This window comes from Stigmatopora nigra, chromosome 6, assembly GCF_051989575.1.
Source record: "Stigmatopora nigra isolate UIUO_SnigA chromosome 6, RoL_Snig_1.1, whole genome shotgun sequence".
Lineage (NCBI taxonomy): Eukaryota > Metazoa > Chordata > Actinopteri > Syngnathiformes > Syngnathidae > Stigmatopora > Stigmatopora nigra.
Genome location: NC_135513.1, coordinates 16029468 through 16048077, shown reverse-complemented (window position 1 = coordinate 16048077; position 18610 = coordinate 16029468). Strand labels below are relative to the sequence as shown.

The 18610-nt window shown below is 41.4% G+C and overlaps 1 protein-coding gene across 6 annotated transcripts in view; it reads left to right on the top strand.

Annotated features, from left to right (window-relative positions):
- Positions 1–18610, top strand: part of sorcs3a (sortilin related VPS10 domain containing receptor 3a) — an 82816-nt gene that overhangs the window by 37858 nt on the left and 26348 nt on the right. For all 6 annotated transcript variants that reach the window (XR_013326569.1, XR_013326568.1, XR_013326567.1 and 3 more), the window contains 3 exons: positions 11971–12038; positions 17185–17284; positions 18135–18293. Coding sequence is in view for 1 of the 6 variants with exons in the window: in XM_077718175.1 (XP_077574301.1) it covers positions 11971–12038; positions 17185–17284; positions 18135–18293 (327 nt within the window). In the remaining 5 variants the exon portion in view is untranslated. The remainder of the gene's footprint in view (positions 1–11970; positions 12039–17184; positions 17285–18134; positions 18294–18610) is intronic.

Sequence of the window (18610 nt, the reverse complement as noted above, 5' to 3'; positions counted from 1 at the left end):
CTGAAACTAAATACGAATTAGCATACATTAACTATCCTCTCCGAACCTCTTGGCCAATCATATTAAATATGTCCATTAACATGAAAATAATATGTGCTATTAAATAAATCCAACCATTGCCCTGGTCATTTAGCAAAGTGGCATCCTCATCAGTTGCCAAACCAAATAATAAGAAAAAACGCCATATTTTTATTCTCTTTTGAAAGACAAAAAAAATGTCCACAGAATAAGTCACTTTGTCATAAAAGCCACAGGCGATAAATAGCCACTTATAGTTTTATAAAATAGCCTAGGATACATATGTTCCTGTCAGCAGGGACTCCAAATAATTGATATACGACGTCTAACCTCCACCGGGCTCCAGAAATCCATTTCCAGAATCTGAATACGAGGGGCTTGTGTGTGTGTGTGTGTGTGTGTGTGTGTGTGTGTGTGTGTGGGGGGAATCATTTTTTGCTCGGGTGCATTCCGTCATCTCCCAGTGGCCAACTAACTCCACTCTGTGGAAAGCCCACTTCCTATTAAAGGAGTGCACCCACCTTAACAAATATTCCTGTACATTTCATATAATTGTAGGGAGACACACACAAAAAAAAACATACACGTATACGGATTGCTGTGTTATTAATGTCATCCGGCGGGCACTGTTGAAATCTGCACTCATCTATGTATTCAAAAGGGGAATTGGCTGGAGTGCCTATGAGAACGAATGCTACAGAGTTATGGAGCTGCTTGCTTGCTTGAGATAGCCAGCGGGTAATAACCATGTTATGGGAGTAATATAGTGCACGTAGTGGCTGGATTGAGCGTTTAGTGGTTCCCCGTATGGCATATGCGCCGTGGCCCAAAAGAGCCCACTCTTCATTTTTCACTTCCCTTCAGCGGACTGTCGTCGCGCTAGGAAAAAAAGAAAGTGATTTTTTTTTTTGCTGTTAAGGATAGGGAGCGTGACCTGAAAGCTTATGAATCCCATACTGCGGTGGCGTATGATCAGCATCGGAAATTGCCGCCATTTACGTTTTTTTGTGAGCGCCGGCCGGGTGGCTCGACTTGTCAAGGATTTGATGGGCCACGATGACTCTTTGGTGCCTTTTGGGCAGCTTTGTAATATTCTCTCTGGGCTTTTTTCTTGCTCTTTTACGAAGAAGGCTTGATGAGAAGAAAAAATGGCGGCTTAGTAGTTCTAAACAAGCTAAGCTTGTAAATTGCAAAGTACAGTATGGATGGTTTTCCTAACAATAGGTCTTTGCGCCTCATTTTCATTTTCAGACTATAATCCGGATTAAAAGTGATTACAAATGACCTGTCCTTCACGGACTCGTAATTGCTTCGTTAGTAAATGAATGGTGATATGGTATAATAGCCCATTTTTAAAAGTGGATTGCGCTTATCTGTGAGGACCCTTGTGAGGATAGGCGATTCATCTGTTTGTAGATGCGAGGGAACATTAGAGTAAATAAAGACAACCATCATTTTGGGTAAAACGGGAGCCTCCACATTGGATTGGATAACTTTATTGATCCCGTATTGGGGAAATTTGGTGGTCACATCTAGCAAGAGGGTGAGAATACAGACACAGAAAAGACATTTTAGACATAAATAGATAGGTGATAAGTAAGTCAATAAATAAATACATGAATACATATATAAATAACATACATTTATAAGCAGATATATACATACACATACCCGTACCCGGCGGTGGTATTTATTCCACGCTGCCCCGCCCCATCCTTTAGAAAACACCGTTTCACCCGGCGTAATCCGTCAGGGTGCGTTGTTTGATCAATGGCGTTACACCTAATCCATTAGTCAAGTTCCTGATGCTCCTCCCTCAACGCTCCAATTAAGAAGCCTCTTCAGTGTTGCGAAAACCACTGCTTGAATAAAAAAGGGACAGTCAAGATCAGAGCCGAAAAGCGTTTTCACTTCATGGTGGATTGCGTTCAGAAACACCATCAAAGCAACAAAACAAACAATATTTTTTTTTCTCTCTCTCTTTGAATAGAAAAAGTGGAGAGCGGCTTGAGGCCTTAGGCACGCTATTAGAGAGCCGCTGTAGGAAAGACCCGGCCGGTCGTCTCCGTGCAAAGCAAAGAGATTTATTGATATTCGAGCAAAACGACGCCATTTATTTCCCGTTCAACTGCACGGAAGGAACGCCGGACTGCGCTTTCTCCTCCGGCCATTTTCCTCCGGGTCTTTGGATCGTAAATTTTCCGCCAGCGAGAGATGAATGGTGATCCGTTACAGTCAACAATAAAGTTTGATGCCTTGCCACGCGACGGCTGCCACGCGATCAATGAAATTTTATTTTTCCTCTTCCAAAGAAATCATTTCCCGTATGAGGGGATAACACGCAAATTTATTCTTTCCTTCCTTCCTTCATTTAGTGCTTATTTTTATGACAGTCATATAGGGGGTGCTGGAGTCTATCCCAGCTGAATAATTGGATGCCGGCCAATTGCAATTAGTTAGCCTGCAATTAGTTAGCATAAGCGCGAGTTGAGTCTTTACGGCGTATTTTGCGACCCGTGTTGTCTACCGGGAAGGGGGTTGTAGGTTCCATGTCACTTCCAGTTTGCCGTCATTCCTCACTTTGACCTATTTCAGCCCGTTTTCGCGCAACGCTCTGGCCGCTAGCACGCCGCTGACCCAGTAGCCCGCCTCCCTCCGACACCTGGCCAGCGGCCCTCTGGGAGCGAGACAAAAGGTCAAGGTTCACCCTTGTATTAGAAAATGACAGGACCTGGCTTCTAGGTCTTCCGCCTACATCTCCTTTCCTAAAATAATATATCCTAAGCGTAGAATCAGTGCGGATGGATGGATTTGGTTGAAGTTTTAGAAGAATGAGATCAGTCAGTTTTGGAAAAAGTCTCTCGGGGAAAGCAACAGTTCGGATGGATGAGCCGACCGACTCTGGGTAAAATTGCCGTTAGCAAGCACCGTGAACTTAGAAGTGGACAGTTTGTGCAAGAAAATGGAGGCTTTTCTATTCTCCATGCTCAGAAACAAACTGATTTTGGTTCTTCTAAGGGTTTCTGGGCAGACTCTGGTCCTTAATTTCTAACCCGCTTCTGGGAAAGCTCTGTTGTTGAATTGTTTGACCATTGGAGTGGCGACAAACCCGAGCTCTGACTCCAAGCAAAGGTGTTCCGTCAAGGATCTTCATTGGGGTCCTTGGGACTCCATTGGAGTCTAACTCTCTTGTCTTGGGGCATTAGACCAAGTATCTATTTTACCAAAGCTCTGTTATTTGTTTCTATTCAGTTTTTTGGCGAGGCCACAAACCAGCGATCTGGCTCTCAATTTCCACTCTAATTCCTAGCCAAGGTGTTCCATCAAGTTAAGGTCAGGACCTTGGTAGCTGTTGGTGTTTTTGGGACGCTGGGGAAATTGGAGGCGAACCCGCTTGACTTGGGGCAATAGACCAAGTCTGACCAAAATAAATAAGCCCTGTTTTAGTTCTTTACAACCTTCCGCGTGGCAATATCAAGACTTTTGCCAGTGGGGGAACGCCATCGCCACCGCCATCGCCGTTGGGGGGCAGAAAATGTCCGGCCTCTAATTGATGAGAATGATTGATGACAACGCAGCCTGGCGGTGTCTGGCCGCCACGGGAGTTCCATAAACTCCGTCCGGCCCAGAGTTATTTTGTCATTGATGGTTCGCTTCCCGTGTGGCATTTTCATGAAATATCGTGCGGTAATTCAGCCATTACTTTAGTATTCGTCTTGCAGCCTTTAATGCAGAGAACGGAAAAAAACAAAAAAAAACGTAGTGGCATATGTATGCATTGTGCATTCCAAACAATAGCTTCTGTTAAGCACCATTAGTTTTGCCCCAGGGCTTTTTGGTCTATGGAGTCAATTAAAACCTTAAACATTCCGTAGAAAAATTGCCTCTCTGTGCTAAAATGTTCTCCGGCAGCGGCGTAAGAAATCAAGTTTTGGGTGATCTGAGCTCCGGGGCACGGATTGCAACTTTTAATTTGTCTCATTTTTACGTTACGGCAACGGAATTAATTGGTTGCGGAAGACGATTATGGGAGATAGCTTAGCATCGGAAGGTAGCCTCAAAGATGCTAGCGATGCTAGCAGAAAAGGCTTTTTGCTTTATTGACGCATGTTTTTTGGGGGAATGTCCAATGGCGAATCGGACATTTGGAGATGCCACTCAAGTTTTTTGTTATTTCCCCAAAAATGATCCGAGGAAGTGGAATGGCAAGAAACATTGACTTTGATTTTACATATTCATTTTTACCTGCAGCTTCAGAATAATTACACAAAAGCACAGATGCTTATCACGACTATTTTAGGGACTCGGATAAAATAGTGGTTTTGCGTTTTGAGTCGTTACTCTTTCCCTTATGACTGAGGACAATCCATTCCATTTTAAATTGATCATTGACTATATGTTAAAGCCTTATTTTTTTAGGGTTTAGTAGGACACACACACACATAGTGTTCATTGATATGTACATAACTTGTGAAGCTGAGCTTGTTGTTTTTTTTTCTAGAACATTTTGTCCATGTGAATACACTTAATGTTTCCAATTTGGATATTATTCTTGCCATGCATGAAAGAGCAAGAAGTAATTATGACTTTAATGAGTCTCTGGGCTGAAATCTCCTCAATTGAATGCCCACAAGATATTAAACAAGCACACAGCTGCTTGATTTATCGTCCTAAATGCTCCTTCATTTCAAACCAACGTTTTCTTTTACATTTAAAAGTTGGAAGAGCTAATGTGGATTTGGTCAAATCAGAATTTAGCGGATTTCATTGTTGAGTTTTTGATGTCTGGACTCTAACGAGATAGAAAATGACGAAGAAATCAGAAGAGTGGAGTTAGGGTTAGCAAAAGTGTGCCAGTGTCTGTTTTTTTTGTTTGGCTGGAATTGGCAGTCAGTTGAGAAATGGCGGATTCCAAGAGGCGCTCTTTTTCAAAGAAATCAGCATTTTCCTCCTGTCATTCCGGGGGGCCTTCTCCAGAAATGGAATTTCTATTTTGGATGAAATTTGGAGTTTGAGGGCGGCGCCCTTAAAGACAAACTAGTTTGTGGAAGCGGTCACGCCAGAGTACTTTTTAGAGCAACTTACTCCACTCTGCCATGTTATGTTGTCTGCCCCTAGTGTTTTACGGCCTCCAATATACGCTCATGCCCACTGCGAGCCGTTGAGGGCTCGGCGGGTCGGCGGACAGGCCGCTCTGACAACTGTGCCGCACACGCCCGTTAAACATCCCAATGGTCCGTGGAGTAGAAACAGGGGGAGAGAAAAAGGGGTTTGTTGTTGTCCGTTTGGCATCTTTGGCTAATGTGGATTTGTTACCCATTTTCACGTTGACATTTTTGGGGAAAAACGCCTTCCGTCCTTTCCGGTACTCGAACGTTTGATCGCCTGGATGTTTGGTCGCCCGGACGTTTGACAACTTGAGTTTACTCTTGAAATCAGCTCTCAAAATTATATTCTTGAGGGGATTTAATATCTAAATTCCTACTGTTGAAACCAGCTCTCAAAATTATATTTACCCGGGCGACCAAACGTCCGGTCCGGGTCCTTTGCGTGTCTCCTTTAGAAATGGCGGCGTGGTTCCCAAGACGCACGCCAATCAGACCTGCGCCATTAATTAGTTTTTTTGCAAAGTTGATGACTCGGTGGTTGATCTCGTTAAGAGGCTTTTAGTGGATGAAGACGCTCGGAGATCCGGAGCAACGATTTTTATCTAGTTCCAGCCCGCCTGGGATGTGTCGGGGATTTATAATGGGATTGCAAAAGCACGTCGCTCTGCCCAAGGTTGAGACGCTTTTAGTGGACACTCGTGCGGAATCTCGGAAAATGTTTCCTTTCTATGATGCTCTATCATCGGATTATTTGAGTAAGGACGGGATCTTGTGGGATTTCTGCACGCTCTAAATTCATGAGAAGCAAGCCATTTAGGTAACTAGTAAACCCAAAAATGTTTCCCAGTTCCGGCAACGTGCAATCTTAATTGAAATGTACCAGCGCGCACGCGGTATAATATTAACATATGGAACACGCCGGCCATAAATTGAATGATGAGAAAGGAAAGAAGCGTTTGTTCTTGCGACTCACGATAAGGAATTGTCTTTGTCTTTGTGGTGGCGCCGCGTGATTAAACAATTCAACAATATTCAAGACGCAGCGTTATTATGCAGGCACACTTGTTATCCTGTTTCATTTAATGAGTCGGCGGCGCATTTGCAATAATTGTTTGTGATTGGAGCTGACTTTATAATTGCCATTTCTGTACAGGCTTTTTTTTTTTATTTCCCGGCATACATTAAAATAGCCTCATTTTAACACTTGCCTTTGACGATAATAATCATCGTCGTTCTTAAAACTTCCTAAAGCATTCGTTTTTAGGTCGGAATTTTTCAATCCCAAGACAGTTATTAGCCAGCTGAATTTTTTTCTTTTCGTTGATTTATACGAACAAGGAAAATGACGGTGCCGCTCCATTTCCTAAATAGGCACACATTTTATTCTCAAATAAATGCATTTTTTTTGGAAGTCATTAAACCATATTAGCATGGCATCATTTCAAAACAGCTTTCAGTCCCAGGACAGTTAGCAAGCTCAAAATGTTTTTTTCCCGTCGATTTATACGAACAGAGAAAATGACAGTGCCGCTCCATTTCCTAAATTGCCGCTCAAATAACTGCCTTATTATTATTATTTTTTGGGAAGCGATTAAACCCTATCAGGACACAATGCTATATAATAATGCTATTTTATGATGTGCTACTTCTTGGGGTGCATGAATAGGATCATCTAAAACAGCCATATAAGAAAATGGCTTGACAGAGGTGAGAGCTCAGATGAGGGCTAAAAAAGATAAATAAATAAAGAGAAAAAATTGTTATGTCGTGACCGAGTGAATCGGAGGCGCAATCACCCCCGGTGTCTGCGGGCGGAACTCGTTTACGGCGGCGTGGGCTAAAAATAAGGCCGTATTCCCTTGTGTCATTTGAAAATGTTGTCCGTGAAGTGACTGAGACAATGACAATTTTGGTCAAGAGTGCAATGATTTGAATTGGGAGGGAAGGAGGGAAGAAACCGGGAAAGAGAGGAAATACATTTCATGGATGTTCTTGCGGCGCCACGGGTCCCGGAAGCTTACAAATAAGTCATAGAAAAGAGGCTAGCTAGGTACTAGGTAGCCACGTTCCTGGATGGATGGCTACACCAACACCATCCCCTTTTATCCCAAAAAGTCATTGAGCGTGTTTTGTCCTTCTTCTCAATGCAATGTTTGGAGGAAAAAAACAAAAACGGGAGTGCCTTGAGCCTCCAGGAGGTGTTTTAGAGTTGAATTACCCGTTTAGGATTTGATGGCCACTTCATGAACTCTTCCTCCTCCTCCCACCACAACAACAGCAGCCATTCCAAATATGGCTTCTCCAAATAGGCTCTTATAATAATGAGCTTTCTAGAAGATGAGCAATATATATTTTTGAGAGGTTCTTTCACAGCTTCAGTGTGATAATAAGAAAATATTTTGATTGATGTTGATCATTTGGTCGCTCACAGAAATATGAAATGCGTATTAAGATGATGATTGATTTTATTTTCTTATATTGTTTATTCTTTTTCGAAAGAAAACTCTGTTAATGCCCACAAAATTCGTATAAGACAGGGTTAGGTAATAAAACGTAGTTTTTTTTTTTTTTTTAATTCTCTGCCATTTTCGCCAATCAATTTCCGTTTTGGAAAGAAAAGTAAGATAGATATTCCGCCTAGCAACAGCCCGATGGTCATCTTTCCTTCTCATGACCATCATTTTTGGTTTCCGCTATTTTGTGTGCCGCCGGTCAAAAGATTTGCCAGCTGAGGTTTTTGCGCCCGAGGATTGTGATGTACGTTAGCACGTCGTTCTTTAGCGTGACCTTCTGATCTCGGAACAGTTGTTGCCGCCGCAGCCAAAAGGACGGAGCCTCAATTCTCGACGTTTTGTTCTCTAAATCCATCCCTGCCGTATTTTGCTTTAATACAGATAATTCTACCTCATACTCATTTTCATGGGAGACATTAACAGACAAAAAAATAATCGATCAATAAGTAAGTAGTTATAATAAATACTCTACAACACAATTAAGTAGTGCAATGTGTTTATAACTTGATCAAAATCCAGCTAAATTGATTTGACAGCCCTAAAAATTTAAATAAGCCTTTTTTTTTGTCTTAAATGACAACAGCCATTGAGTTTATTTGTAAGAAATTGTCAGCAAAATGAAATGTCAGTGATCGTCCATCCGTGGGCTAAAAGTGGCTTTGTTGGTTTGTTTTGTTTGTTTACCTTGGAATTGCAGCCAAGTTAATTGAGATGAGATGTCAGCTTTGGGATTAGCAAATTTATCTCAACTATCCTCCAGCTTTTGCCAAGTGTCAGCCATTTCAGTCAAAGAGTAACGTTTTAAAAGCGCCAAAGCAATAAAGGTGGGCCGTGGAGGTGGGCAAAAATGCCCTTGAGGGCCCAACAAAAGAAAGAAAGGAAGAAAGTGCCAAGAAAAAGCCAACTGGAGAGCATTTTAGGACACTTTCTGACAACTCCCGCCACCAAGGCATCTTTCCTTTGACAAAAACTGACAAAAACCCTTTCTCTCTTTCCTCTTGGAGATTTTAATCCCAAAAATGTGATCATTAAAGTTTAACGTGAATGATATATGGCTGGAGCCAGAGCAGATAGTGAACCGCAAAAGCATCCGTCTTCATTTTCTAATCCTGACATTTTATTTCCTGGCTTAAATTGTTACAATTCTTAGATATATGGACAATATTGACATTTAGAGTCTTTTGTCCTGCTGCCTAGAGTTTAACTGGAGCGGGCTCTGGCACCCCCGAAAACCTTGTGAGGATGTAAATTCTTTCAAATGGATAAATGTATATTAAATTGAATTGAATGCTTTTATTATCATTAAAAACAAGTATAAGGCGATTTCAGGCATCGACACAAAGTGCACAAATAACAACAACAAACACATAATCACCAAATAATACTAAGAAATAAACAATAAATAAGTCATCAATACATATAAAAAACACAAGTAAGTTTACAACAAAGAAACACAAAGCAAAACAACACATTACAGTATGTTTATTGATTATTTCTTTGTCTGTGTATTTGTCTTGAGCCTTTGAATCTCCGTCAACTAAAAATAATGACAATTCCATTCACTTCAATCCCAAATATTTGCCCTTTTCAAGGATTTGTTACCTGCTAGCATCATTTTAGCAAGCTAAAATTTGTTTGAGATGTTGTGCAAATATGGGTGTCGAGGCCAATCCACTCTTGAGTGTGTGTGTATATATTCTCCGCGTGAATAGTATGTCATTTCACGCCGTCTCACCTGCTGTTAGGAAAGACGTTAATCCCCCCCACCAACCCCACTCGGTAAGAGAAACACTTTACCGGAGATGATGTGGGATAATGGCCTTTTAATGCACGACTTGGGAACCCAAGTCAAACTGCAGGGGTGCCAGCAGGTGCCCTGACAATGCTCTTCTATTCCAACATAATATTTTATCACATGTGACAAAGTTAATGAGGGCTCCCGCCAAGACGCCGCCGCCGCCGAAACGTGAGCGCCAAGACGTGCGGGAAAAGACAAAATATGCCACAAAATGAGACGGTTGGCGACCAAGTCGAGAAATGCTTGATTTCTTGGGATTTTTCCGGGTGAGGAAAAGTCCCCGCCCGGCCGGTGCCGCCAGAGAATAATAAGATGCTTGAAAGTGATTTCTTCAGCACAATATGTCAAGCCGTGCTACGCCACTTATCATACTGTCAGCGAATATTATGGAAAAATGATTTAGTAATGACCTGATTTATCGACGTGAGCAGGAATGAGATTATTGGGACTCTCTGCGCCTAGCATTTTTTTTTCTTCATCGGGTGATGTGACAGTCGAGGGGGAAACAAAAAATAAATAAACAACGTTGCTAGCGGTATTTTCAATCAGCAGTTGTTCTAAAATTGATGGGAATGCAAACAACAACCCGCTTGGATGGCAGAAATTCAACTTGTATGCCAAAGTAAGGCAGTACCCGTTGACATATGGCTAATTTTAGGAGCTCAACTTGTCTTTAATGGAATTTTCGTCTTGCTAGAACTTAAAGGGACATACAACATTTATTCTAACCTGAATCAACCACAACAAAAAGGCGAGTTTAGTGGAAAAAGTGACTCTAAATGGCTGTAGTTTTGAATGGGAAGATCCATAAATGGACGCCAGTGACCTGGTGGAAATCTAGCCCAGAGTTTAGTACTTTAAATAGATGGCTAGATAGATTAGAACATTTCTATTGGTGTTGAATCATTTGTCGATAAAGGCCCATGGTGACCTGTCAGAATGCAGACCTAGAAGGACGCTTAAGAAATTGCTGATGCAGCGTGATGGCTATCCAACAACCTTCGTGATTACTCAAATATTGTCGTAAATCGTGATGTTCTTAAATGTTTTACATCTATATTGTCTTTGTTTGGGAAGTATTGGTACTCAAGTACTTTTGAACGCCATTCACTTCTGTACGATTTAAAGTCTTTATTTTCAAAATTTAGCTACTTCATTGAAGATTTTGTTAAGTATAAATTTGTATTGAACCCATTCATCCATCTTTGACATCTAAATTTGATTCTCCCTCATTCGTCCACCATGTTATTTTTAAAATCGGGAGGACAAAATGTCTTGAGTATGGCACTCAACAAAGACAACGTGAGAAATCCCACGCACGGCCTTTTCTCCAATCAATTATTCTTTCTCCAGCCCTTCTCAGCCTTCGCTAGACTGAATCTACTTAAAGTTTCCATTTGCAAGGGTCACTAATTAGCACCCCCGCGACCCTTGGGAGGATATGCGGAACGGATGATGAATGAATGAATAAATGACCACTAATAATCATCTCAGTGATGAAAAAAATCTCGACGAGGTGCTGCTCCATAAGACCATTTATCTGCGTATCTCATTTTTTCCCGTCTTAAATTTATTACCCAAACACGTCAGAGGGAAAAAACAATGTCCAAAAAAGTCTTTCGAACCGCCCAGTCATGTTTCCGACAATATCTGGGCTGAGAGCGATATGCTAATAGCACGTATTGATGCTAACAAGGGTGGGCACCGACCATTTCAAGTAGGAGGCAAAACAAACAACTCATAAATGTGAATACCATGTAAAATATGTCTAATATGGTGGCTTGTGGCCTTCCTTTGGGGAATTTTCACGTTTCTATGACTAAGTTTTTATCCCAGATCTCAAAAATATGCTCCCCGTGTTGACCAAAGACTCCATATTGTTCTTGGATATGAATCTATTTTGTCTGCTGCGCTACGGAAGACCAAGCAATGAATGAGTCATGCCGCCAATTTATTGATCAATCAGTGAAACATATAACATAGTTCTCCTAACATAGAACATGGAGTAGGAAGTTGAGAAGCACATTAGCCATCACTTGCAAAGTGATACAGAAAAAAATATATATATGAGTAGGCCCTGAATAAAAAAAAATGGAAAGTGTCTTACATTTTTCCAAGAAGTAAAATTGCTTTGAACTTTAAGCTAGAAGAAAAAGTGCCTTCTCCGAACTCAGCCATTAGAGTCATCGCCTCCAATCTTGTCGCTATTCTGTCTCTCACCCCCACCCACCAACTTGGGAATTTTTTTATATTTTTACGAGCCATTGAATTGTTAGCTGCAAATGTCTGTTTTTTTAACGTTTTTTTCCTGACTAAAGAATGATTTGCATTCCTGTGAACAATTGAATGATGCTACTATCTATACTTGTCTTGTCTAAACGGTCCTCCACAAATATAACGATTATTATTAAAGTTGAAGAATAACTAGTTAGCCGTGTTGAAATGTCCAGATTTTGACAGATTTTCTATGAGTAAATGAATGAATGAAAAGCTTGTAGCCATGCTTGTAACACTGAAATGCTTCTATTTTCAGGTTATCCTGATCCTAACGAAGCTCTTTGACTTTCACATCGGCAGCGTCACGGAAAGCACTCTTTGGAGGTGAGCTAAATACTTCTTCTAGTTTATTAGTATGTCTTTTATCAAGTCAGACAATGTCAAGCCTCAGTTTTCTTTTACATTTGACAAACTATGATATATTTGTTTCACGTTAGTTGAACTTTAAATCAATAAGCGGGCGTTCTTTGGCCTGATTGCGAGAGTGAACGGTCGTCCTACGACGGACTGGCGACCAGTCTAGGCTGGGATAGGCTCCAGCACCCTTGACAAGGACGAAGGGGGTTAAAAATGAATGAACGGAGGGGTATACGATGGGAGTATTTTAAGTAGAAAATGTCAAATCTGTACATTCAAAATCGTTTTTGCGAAATATCTTGCAGTGGTGATTGATTTTTCTTATATTAAATGTCATATATGGCTTTTATTTCTGGTGTTGCGTAGACAGGTCCCTGTATTTTTTTTGGACCTTGTATTCTTTACAATAACGTGAGATGATGGTGACATTTAGTTTGTATTAGCCCTGTTGTTATTGAACTTGTTATTGAATCTCATTTGCCATTGTTGACTGTAGGGCTACAGATGAAGTTGCTAGTTTTTGGGACTCCGTTTTATGTTCTGGTTTCACCAAAATCCTGCAATGTTTTAGTTTTCTAGTTTCTTGGAATTTGATAGCCAAGCAATGGGTCGTTTAACGATGGCAAAATGGCCACAAAACTCCAAATGCCTTTGAGACAATAGCAATAAATTGATCCATTAAGCCAAAGGAAGCTCAGTTTCCGTCTGAGGCGGACTAAAGTTTGTCCAAGCCATTTCAGGACAGAAATTCAACGTTAAATAGCACAGTTCCCACGTTTTTTTGCAAGGCCACAGCCTGTATTTTGTGAGGAGGTCCACCGTTTGGTTATGTTAGTCGCATATCGTAAGCCAGCCCACAAGGGAATGATGATTTTTGTTGCGTTGTCGTCACTCCATTGCTGCTGTTGTTTTGCCACGTAGTCCGAATGGGGTCATCGGCAGGTGAAGAGGAACATCCACTAAAATGGCATCATTTTCCAGGAAGGCTCGCAGGCAAGGCGATATTTTACAGGTCAGCGCCTCCGGTAAATATCCGACTGGGAGAGACACCGGGCCCATATCGCCGACCTTTGGCAATTGGACTTGTAATTTCCCGCCGCCTTTTTCCGCGGCCACCTCAAGTCAAGGGAACATCTTAGAAAAACAACTCCTCTCCAGAGAGCCGCCGAGACACCTGATTTCAGCTATTGAAATGTTTGTAAAGGATGCTCTTTCCGTTGACCAAATATTTCATGGAATTCTCTGCTAGCCACTCAAATTCCAAATGGTGACCTCGTACCAAATGTGAGCATCCAAAACGTGACCTCTTGTGAGTGTGTCATGGCGTCATTGGGTCATGACGCCAAAACGCCATGACGCCAAAATGCCATGACGCCATGACAGCCGATACGGTCATTAATTTCAAATTAGAGAAAAGATGGACTGATAAAACGCTAAACAAAATTTATTTCCCCTTATTTTCACATTTTCTTGATTTCATTTATATCATTTTATGGTCTTGGAGTCAAGTTTGCACCTTCTTCTGTCCACCCATAGAGAATTAAAGAATTATTGAATGGAAGAATCTGGCTGGCCTAGGTTAGCTTCATTACAGCACATGCTAAAACTATCATCTTGTACAAATGTTGTACGTGTGAAGCGTGACAGCGTACGTTTAGTCATCTGTTTGGCAACAATGGCGCCTTGCCTCGCCCGCCCGGAGCTTTGACTCCTGACTTGATGTAAAGTGACGCAGGCCTTCCCATGGAGGACAATATTCTGACAGCCGGTAGTGGCCAGGACGTCATTGGTCGAGCGGGTGGCGCCAAACACGTGGCCGGAACATTCCCTGGAGAGAAAACGCCGTCACATCCCTCCGTCAGCGGAGAAAGAAAGGATAGGAAAGGAAAAAGTTGGAAGAAACTTGACTCTTTAGTGATCCCTTCTTCACTTTCTGTCTCGGGTGAAACTTGTTGTGTTTTTTTCTGTGTGTGTCTGAGATACACTTGACTGGTTGCGGAGCTGCTTATCATAAAGAAGAAAGAAAGCAGATAAAGGTAGCGCGTTGCGGCGTGGCGGCGTAGCGGCGTCACCCAGGATGTCTCCCACTCACTCACTCAGCCTCTGTGAGAAAACATTTCTTTTTTGCGGCTCTTGAAAAAGTGCCGAGCGAATATATTTACCTTGGTGCTGCTGCAAATATATGCACGCCGCTAAATGAGTTTGCCATCAAACAAAAGGATTTCCGAGACGTGGTGTGGGGCTTTTGCAACGCCTACTTTGTCAAGTACGTATTCCACAAAACATTTGTAACTTCGATACGTCCCAGACGAGCAACTGTTGCTGTGAAATGAACTTCAAAATAAGAGCCAAAATTCTCCCAAAAGACGTTTCAGTTTGTCCATGGATAATGAAAAAGTGGCAGGTTTAAGTTCACTATTCATTAAAGGCGACCGGACGTTTGGTCGCCCGGATGTTTGGTCGCCCGGACGTTTGGTCGCCCGGACGTTTGGTCGCGCGGACGTTAGGTCGCCCGGATGAATATAATGAATTTCAAAGGCCAACACTGCAAAACTTTTGCCCATTAGAGAAGAAAAGTCATCAAGTCAGGATACAACTGCCAAATTGACCTGCATAATCGACACCCGTTCTATACGATAGTGTTGGAATATCCTTTGTCCTATTGACAAACAACCCAAGCTTTTTGGAGAACAGTGTAGCCAAGTCAATGAACTCTTTCATTATAAATGGGAAATCTGAAGAATTTTCAGCGTGTCATAAATACAGCGAGAGGGAGACGGTCAAGGGTCACCGTCGAGAGAAGAATGTTATAACCACAAAGACTCATTCTCCACTTCATGAAAAAGTCATCCTTTCCGGAAGCAATATTTAAACTTGGATGCTCTATTTTAAAAAAAGAAGAAAAAATCTACCTGGCCAGCCATGGAAAGAAGCAAGAGATATAAATAGATAAATATATATATATATATATATTTTTTCTTCTTCTCCCCACTCAGTGTCAAGGATGACTGGAGAACAGGAGCAGTGAGTGGATACATGACAAATGTTGACAGTGTGGAAAAAAAAATAGTTGAATGTCAGCCCCTCGCTGCCCGCCGGCCATTTCTCCACCGCCAAAGTGTCGGGAGTCGAGTTTTCGGGGAAAAATGCTCCACCCACGTGAAGAGATTTGGACTCGATCCCGGCCACCGGCCTCTCCCGTCCACACCGGGTGTATTCCGGATTAAAATGTTGTTTTACATTCTAGGATCATCTCTCAAGGCCGCCGTCTTTGTCTGTTTCACGCATGACTTTTCTTTGGGCGCTATCTCTCGCTACCACCGACCGACCGCCGCCGCCACAAAACAAGGCGCGTAGACACGGGCGCAATCTTTGGAGAGACAGACTTTTTTTTGGCGTTGGCTCTTTGGAGCTTCCATTATGCCTTCCACGCTTGGGCGAGCGCGAGCTTCGCCGCGTGTTTTGCTTTTTTCTGACTCCGTGTTTACCAATTGAAAGTTGCCACGGCGATCTGCGCCTGCCAATTTGACAACAAAGTCATTTTCATTTGTGATAAAGCGCACGCTTGCCTTGCGAGATAACGCCAGCCGACCACCGTGGCTCGAGTGGGAGGGACAAAGATGTACTCCACCAGGAGTGCCTTCACTTTTCATCATTACTAGTATTCCAATCAAGTGGTTGTTAAAAAAAAAAAACGAGCGTAAGAGTATTTGGCGAAATAATGCATACAACTTGAAAATGGAATTGAATTGAATACTTTTTTGTCATTATACAAGTAGAAGGACATTTAACCACAAAGTACACAACTAATAACAAACAAATGAACAGAAACAATCAATAAATAATAATGCAAATGAATACATCAGTAATAGACTGAACAAACCATTAAATGATGTGCAAATAAAAATTATTGAGGTGGCTATTTTTTTTTAAAAGTCTACTTTTCAGCCTGAAGCTCTTCTATTTATTGAATTTCACTTTTGCACTATCTCATTTGTTTGACCATTCGGAATTAGCATTTTTATCATTTTTTTTTATAGTTAGGCTGATTGTTTTATTGGTTTCTTCTTAGAAAAAGTTGTATCTTTTTTTTGTCAGGTTTCTCAGGTGGAATTTGGCTCCAATAGTTGTATTTTTCTACTTTCCTTGAATTGTGACAATATGTAGTAGGCCTTTTCAATGGTGAACAAAATTGCTTTTGTCATTTGCGAGTCTTTTTTTTCCTTTTTTTTTTCCTTTTGGCCAAAAGACTGGAGCAATTTGGCCAATTGCAGTGGAAATGTCTGCAAAGTAATGCGCCATCTCTCCCGCCCGCCCGCACTGACCTTTTTGCCGCCGCTACATATATTGTAGTAAGTGTTGGCTTCACTGGTGCCGTCAGTATTTTTCAAGCAAATCCGTCAACGAGTCCTCCCACTTGATTTTTGCCCCGGGCTCGTCCGCTTGGGAAACTTTCCTCTCTTGCTTGCTTGTTTTTTGTTTTTTTTTTGGGAGACGTGACTTTCAAGGGAAACCGTCCATTTTTTCTTTGTTTTAGTGCAATCGACAGGTGATTTTTGAGGAATTGTGTGTGTTTTCTTAGTTCATCTGCTTTAAATGCAGACACTGTTACCTTGTTTATTGTATCTATAGGTAGATTTTTGCTTAGGGTTAGGGTGTCACTTGGGTTGGTTTGCGGGCCACATTAACGTCCACTCGATTTCACATGGACCATTTTAGATAGAATATTTAGATTTTTTTTTTAAATAATTGATTAAAAAAAACTAGATTAAAAATCCCTGAATATTCAGTTTTTTTAATAGATCTAAAACAATGTTTATTTGACCGTTTTAAAGATATTTTTAGATTTTACAAAATAATTTTTGAACTAAAAACTGAAAGAAATGATTCAAAAATGACAATTATTGATTGTAAAAGGGGAAAATCAGGAAATGTAATATACATCTATACTCTTCATTTGAATTTTATCCTAAAACAGAAAGTCATTGACTTTCCGGGCTGCACAAAATGATGCGGTGCGCCACATTTTGGCCCCCGGGCCGCAGCTTGGACACCTGTGATTTATGGGATTCCATTGATTAAAGTTGACCCTTTTTTGTGTGTGTGTTTTCAGGTCTTCGGACTCCGGCTCGACGTATGTGAAAATGAATGACAAAGTGGGATCCAAGACGGTCCTGAGTTACCTCTACGTGTGTCCCACCAACAAACGAAAGGTAAAACCGCCCCACTTTTAAATGATTTTTATGTTAAAACCTGGTCTGCCAAAGCCAAGCAAAGTGTCGAAAAGTTTAGTCATTTCACTCTGAAAGCGTGACACTTTCAAAGTTAAGGGATGAATTATTTATTGGATATCATCCGCTTAAAAAAAATCGGGCTGGCAAGGAATAAGAACGATATTATTCCTTTAAAAAAAGAAGGACGTTTTGGTGAATCATATTTTTGTGACGAGCCGTATGTTTACGCACACTTTGTTTTTTATTATTATTATTTTCCAACGAAAAAGTCATTTTTAGTCAGGCACGACATTAAAAGGCGTTTCAGCCTTTGAGAACATTCCCATTGAACTTTTTCCGTGTTTGAGCATCCGAACTGAGATTAAATTAAAAAATAAGGACAAAAAAAATAAAGAAATAAGGGCCAACCATGAGAGTATTTTAGCTTTCCAGAATTTCTATGAAAAGGAGAAGGAAGACCTGAGTAAAGTGAAGCCACACCCCCTGGTCTTGTAGTGTAGGGGAGATGCAGATAATGTGTCACCATGGTTACTTTTTGCCCTTCTTTTGTGCCAGCGTTTTGAGGCTAATGGATCCGGCATAAGCGACAACATTTCCAGCCTTCATCTCTTTTATCCCGCTTTTATTTTTTTGCCTGGTCTTTTTGTATCCACTTACCGACGTTCCTCTAAATGTTTACCAACTCATTTCCAAAACTGTCATTTTGTCAGTTTGACGGCGCTAATGATCAATGGGCGCAGAAATGGCATCTGAATGTCATTTTCTCAGGCAAAAAAGACGAAAAACAGGGTTGGTTTACGACGCCTGCATTTGTTTTTTCTTCTCTCAGATAATGGTGCTGACCGATCCCGAGTTTGAGAGCAGCGTTCTCATCAGCTCCGATGAAGGAGCCAGCTACCAGAAGTACCGACTGACTTTCTTCATCCTCAGCCTGTTGTTCCACCCTACTGAGGAGGACTGGGCCTTGGCCTACAGTCACGATCAGAAGGTGAGCTTAACCTTTCTTAGATTCAAGTTTAGTTTGGATTTTTTTTTGGGAGGCATTTAATTGGATTGAGTGGGCATCCCTTCCCAATGGATGAGTAGTTAGTGCAGTCGGCGTCTCGGTTTTCGGGTTCGATCCCAAGTGGAGTTTGCATGTTCACTTTGACCTTTTGTGGGATTTCTCCAGGTACTCCAGTTTCCTTTCACATCCCAAAAAATATGCACGCTAAGCAAATGGAGCATTCTAAATTGACCCTAGTTGCGATTGGTTGTCTTTTGTCTTCTGTGATTGGCTGTCCACCAATTATGGGTGAGCTGGGA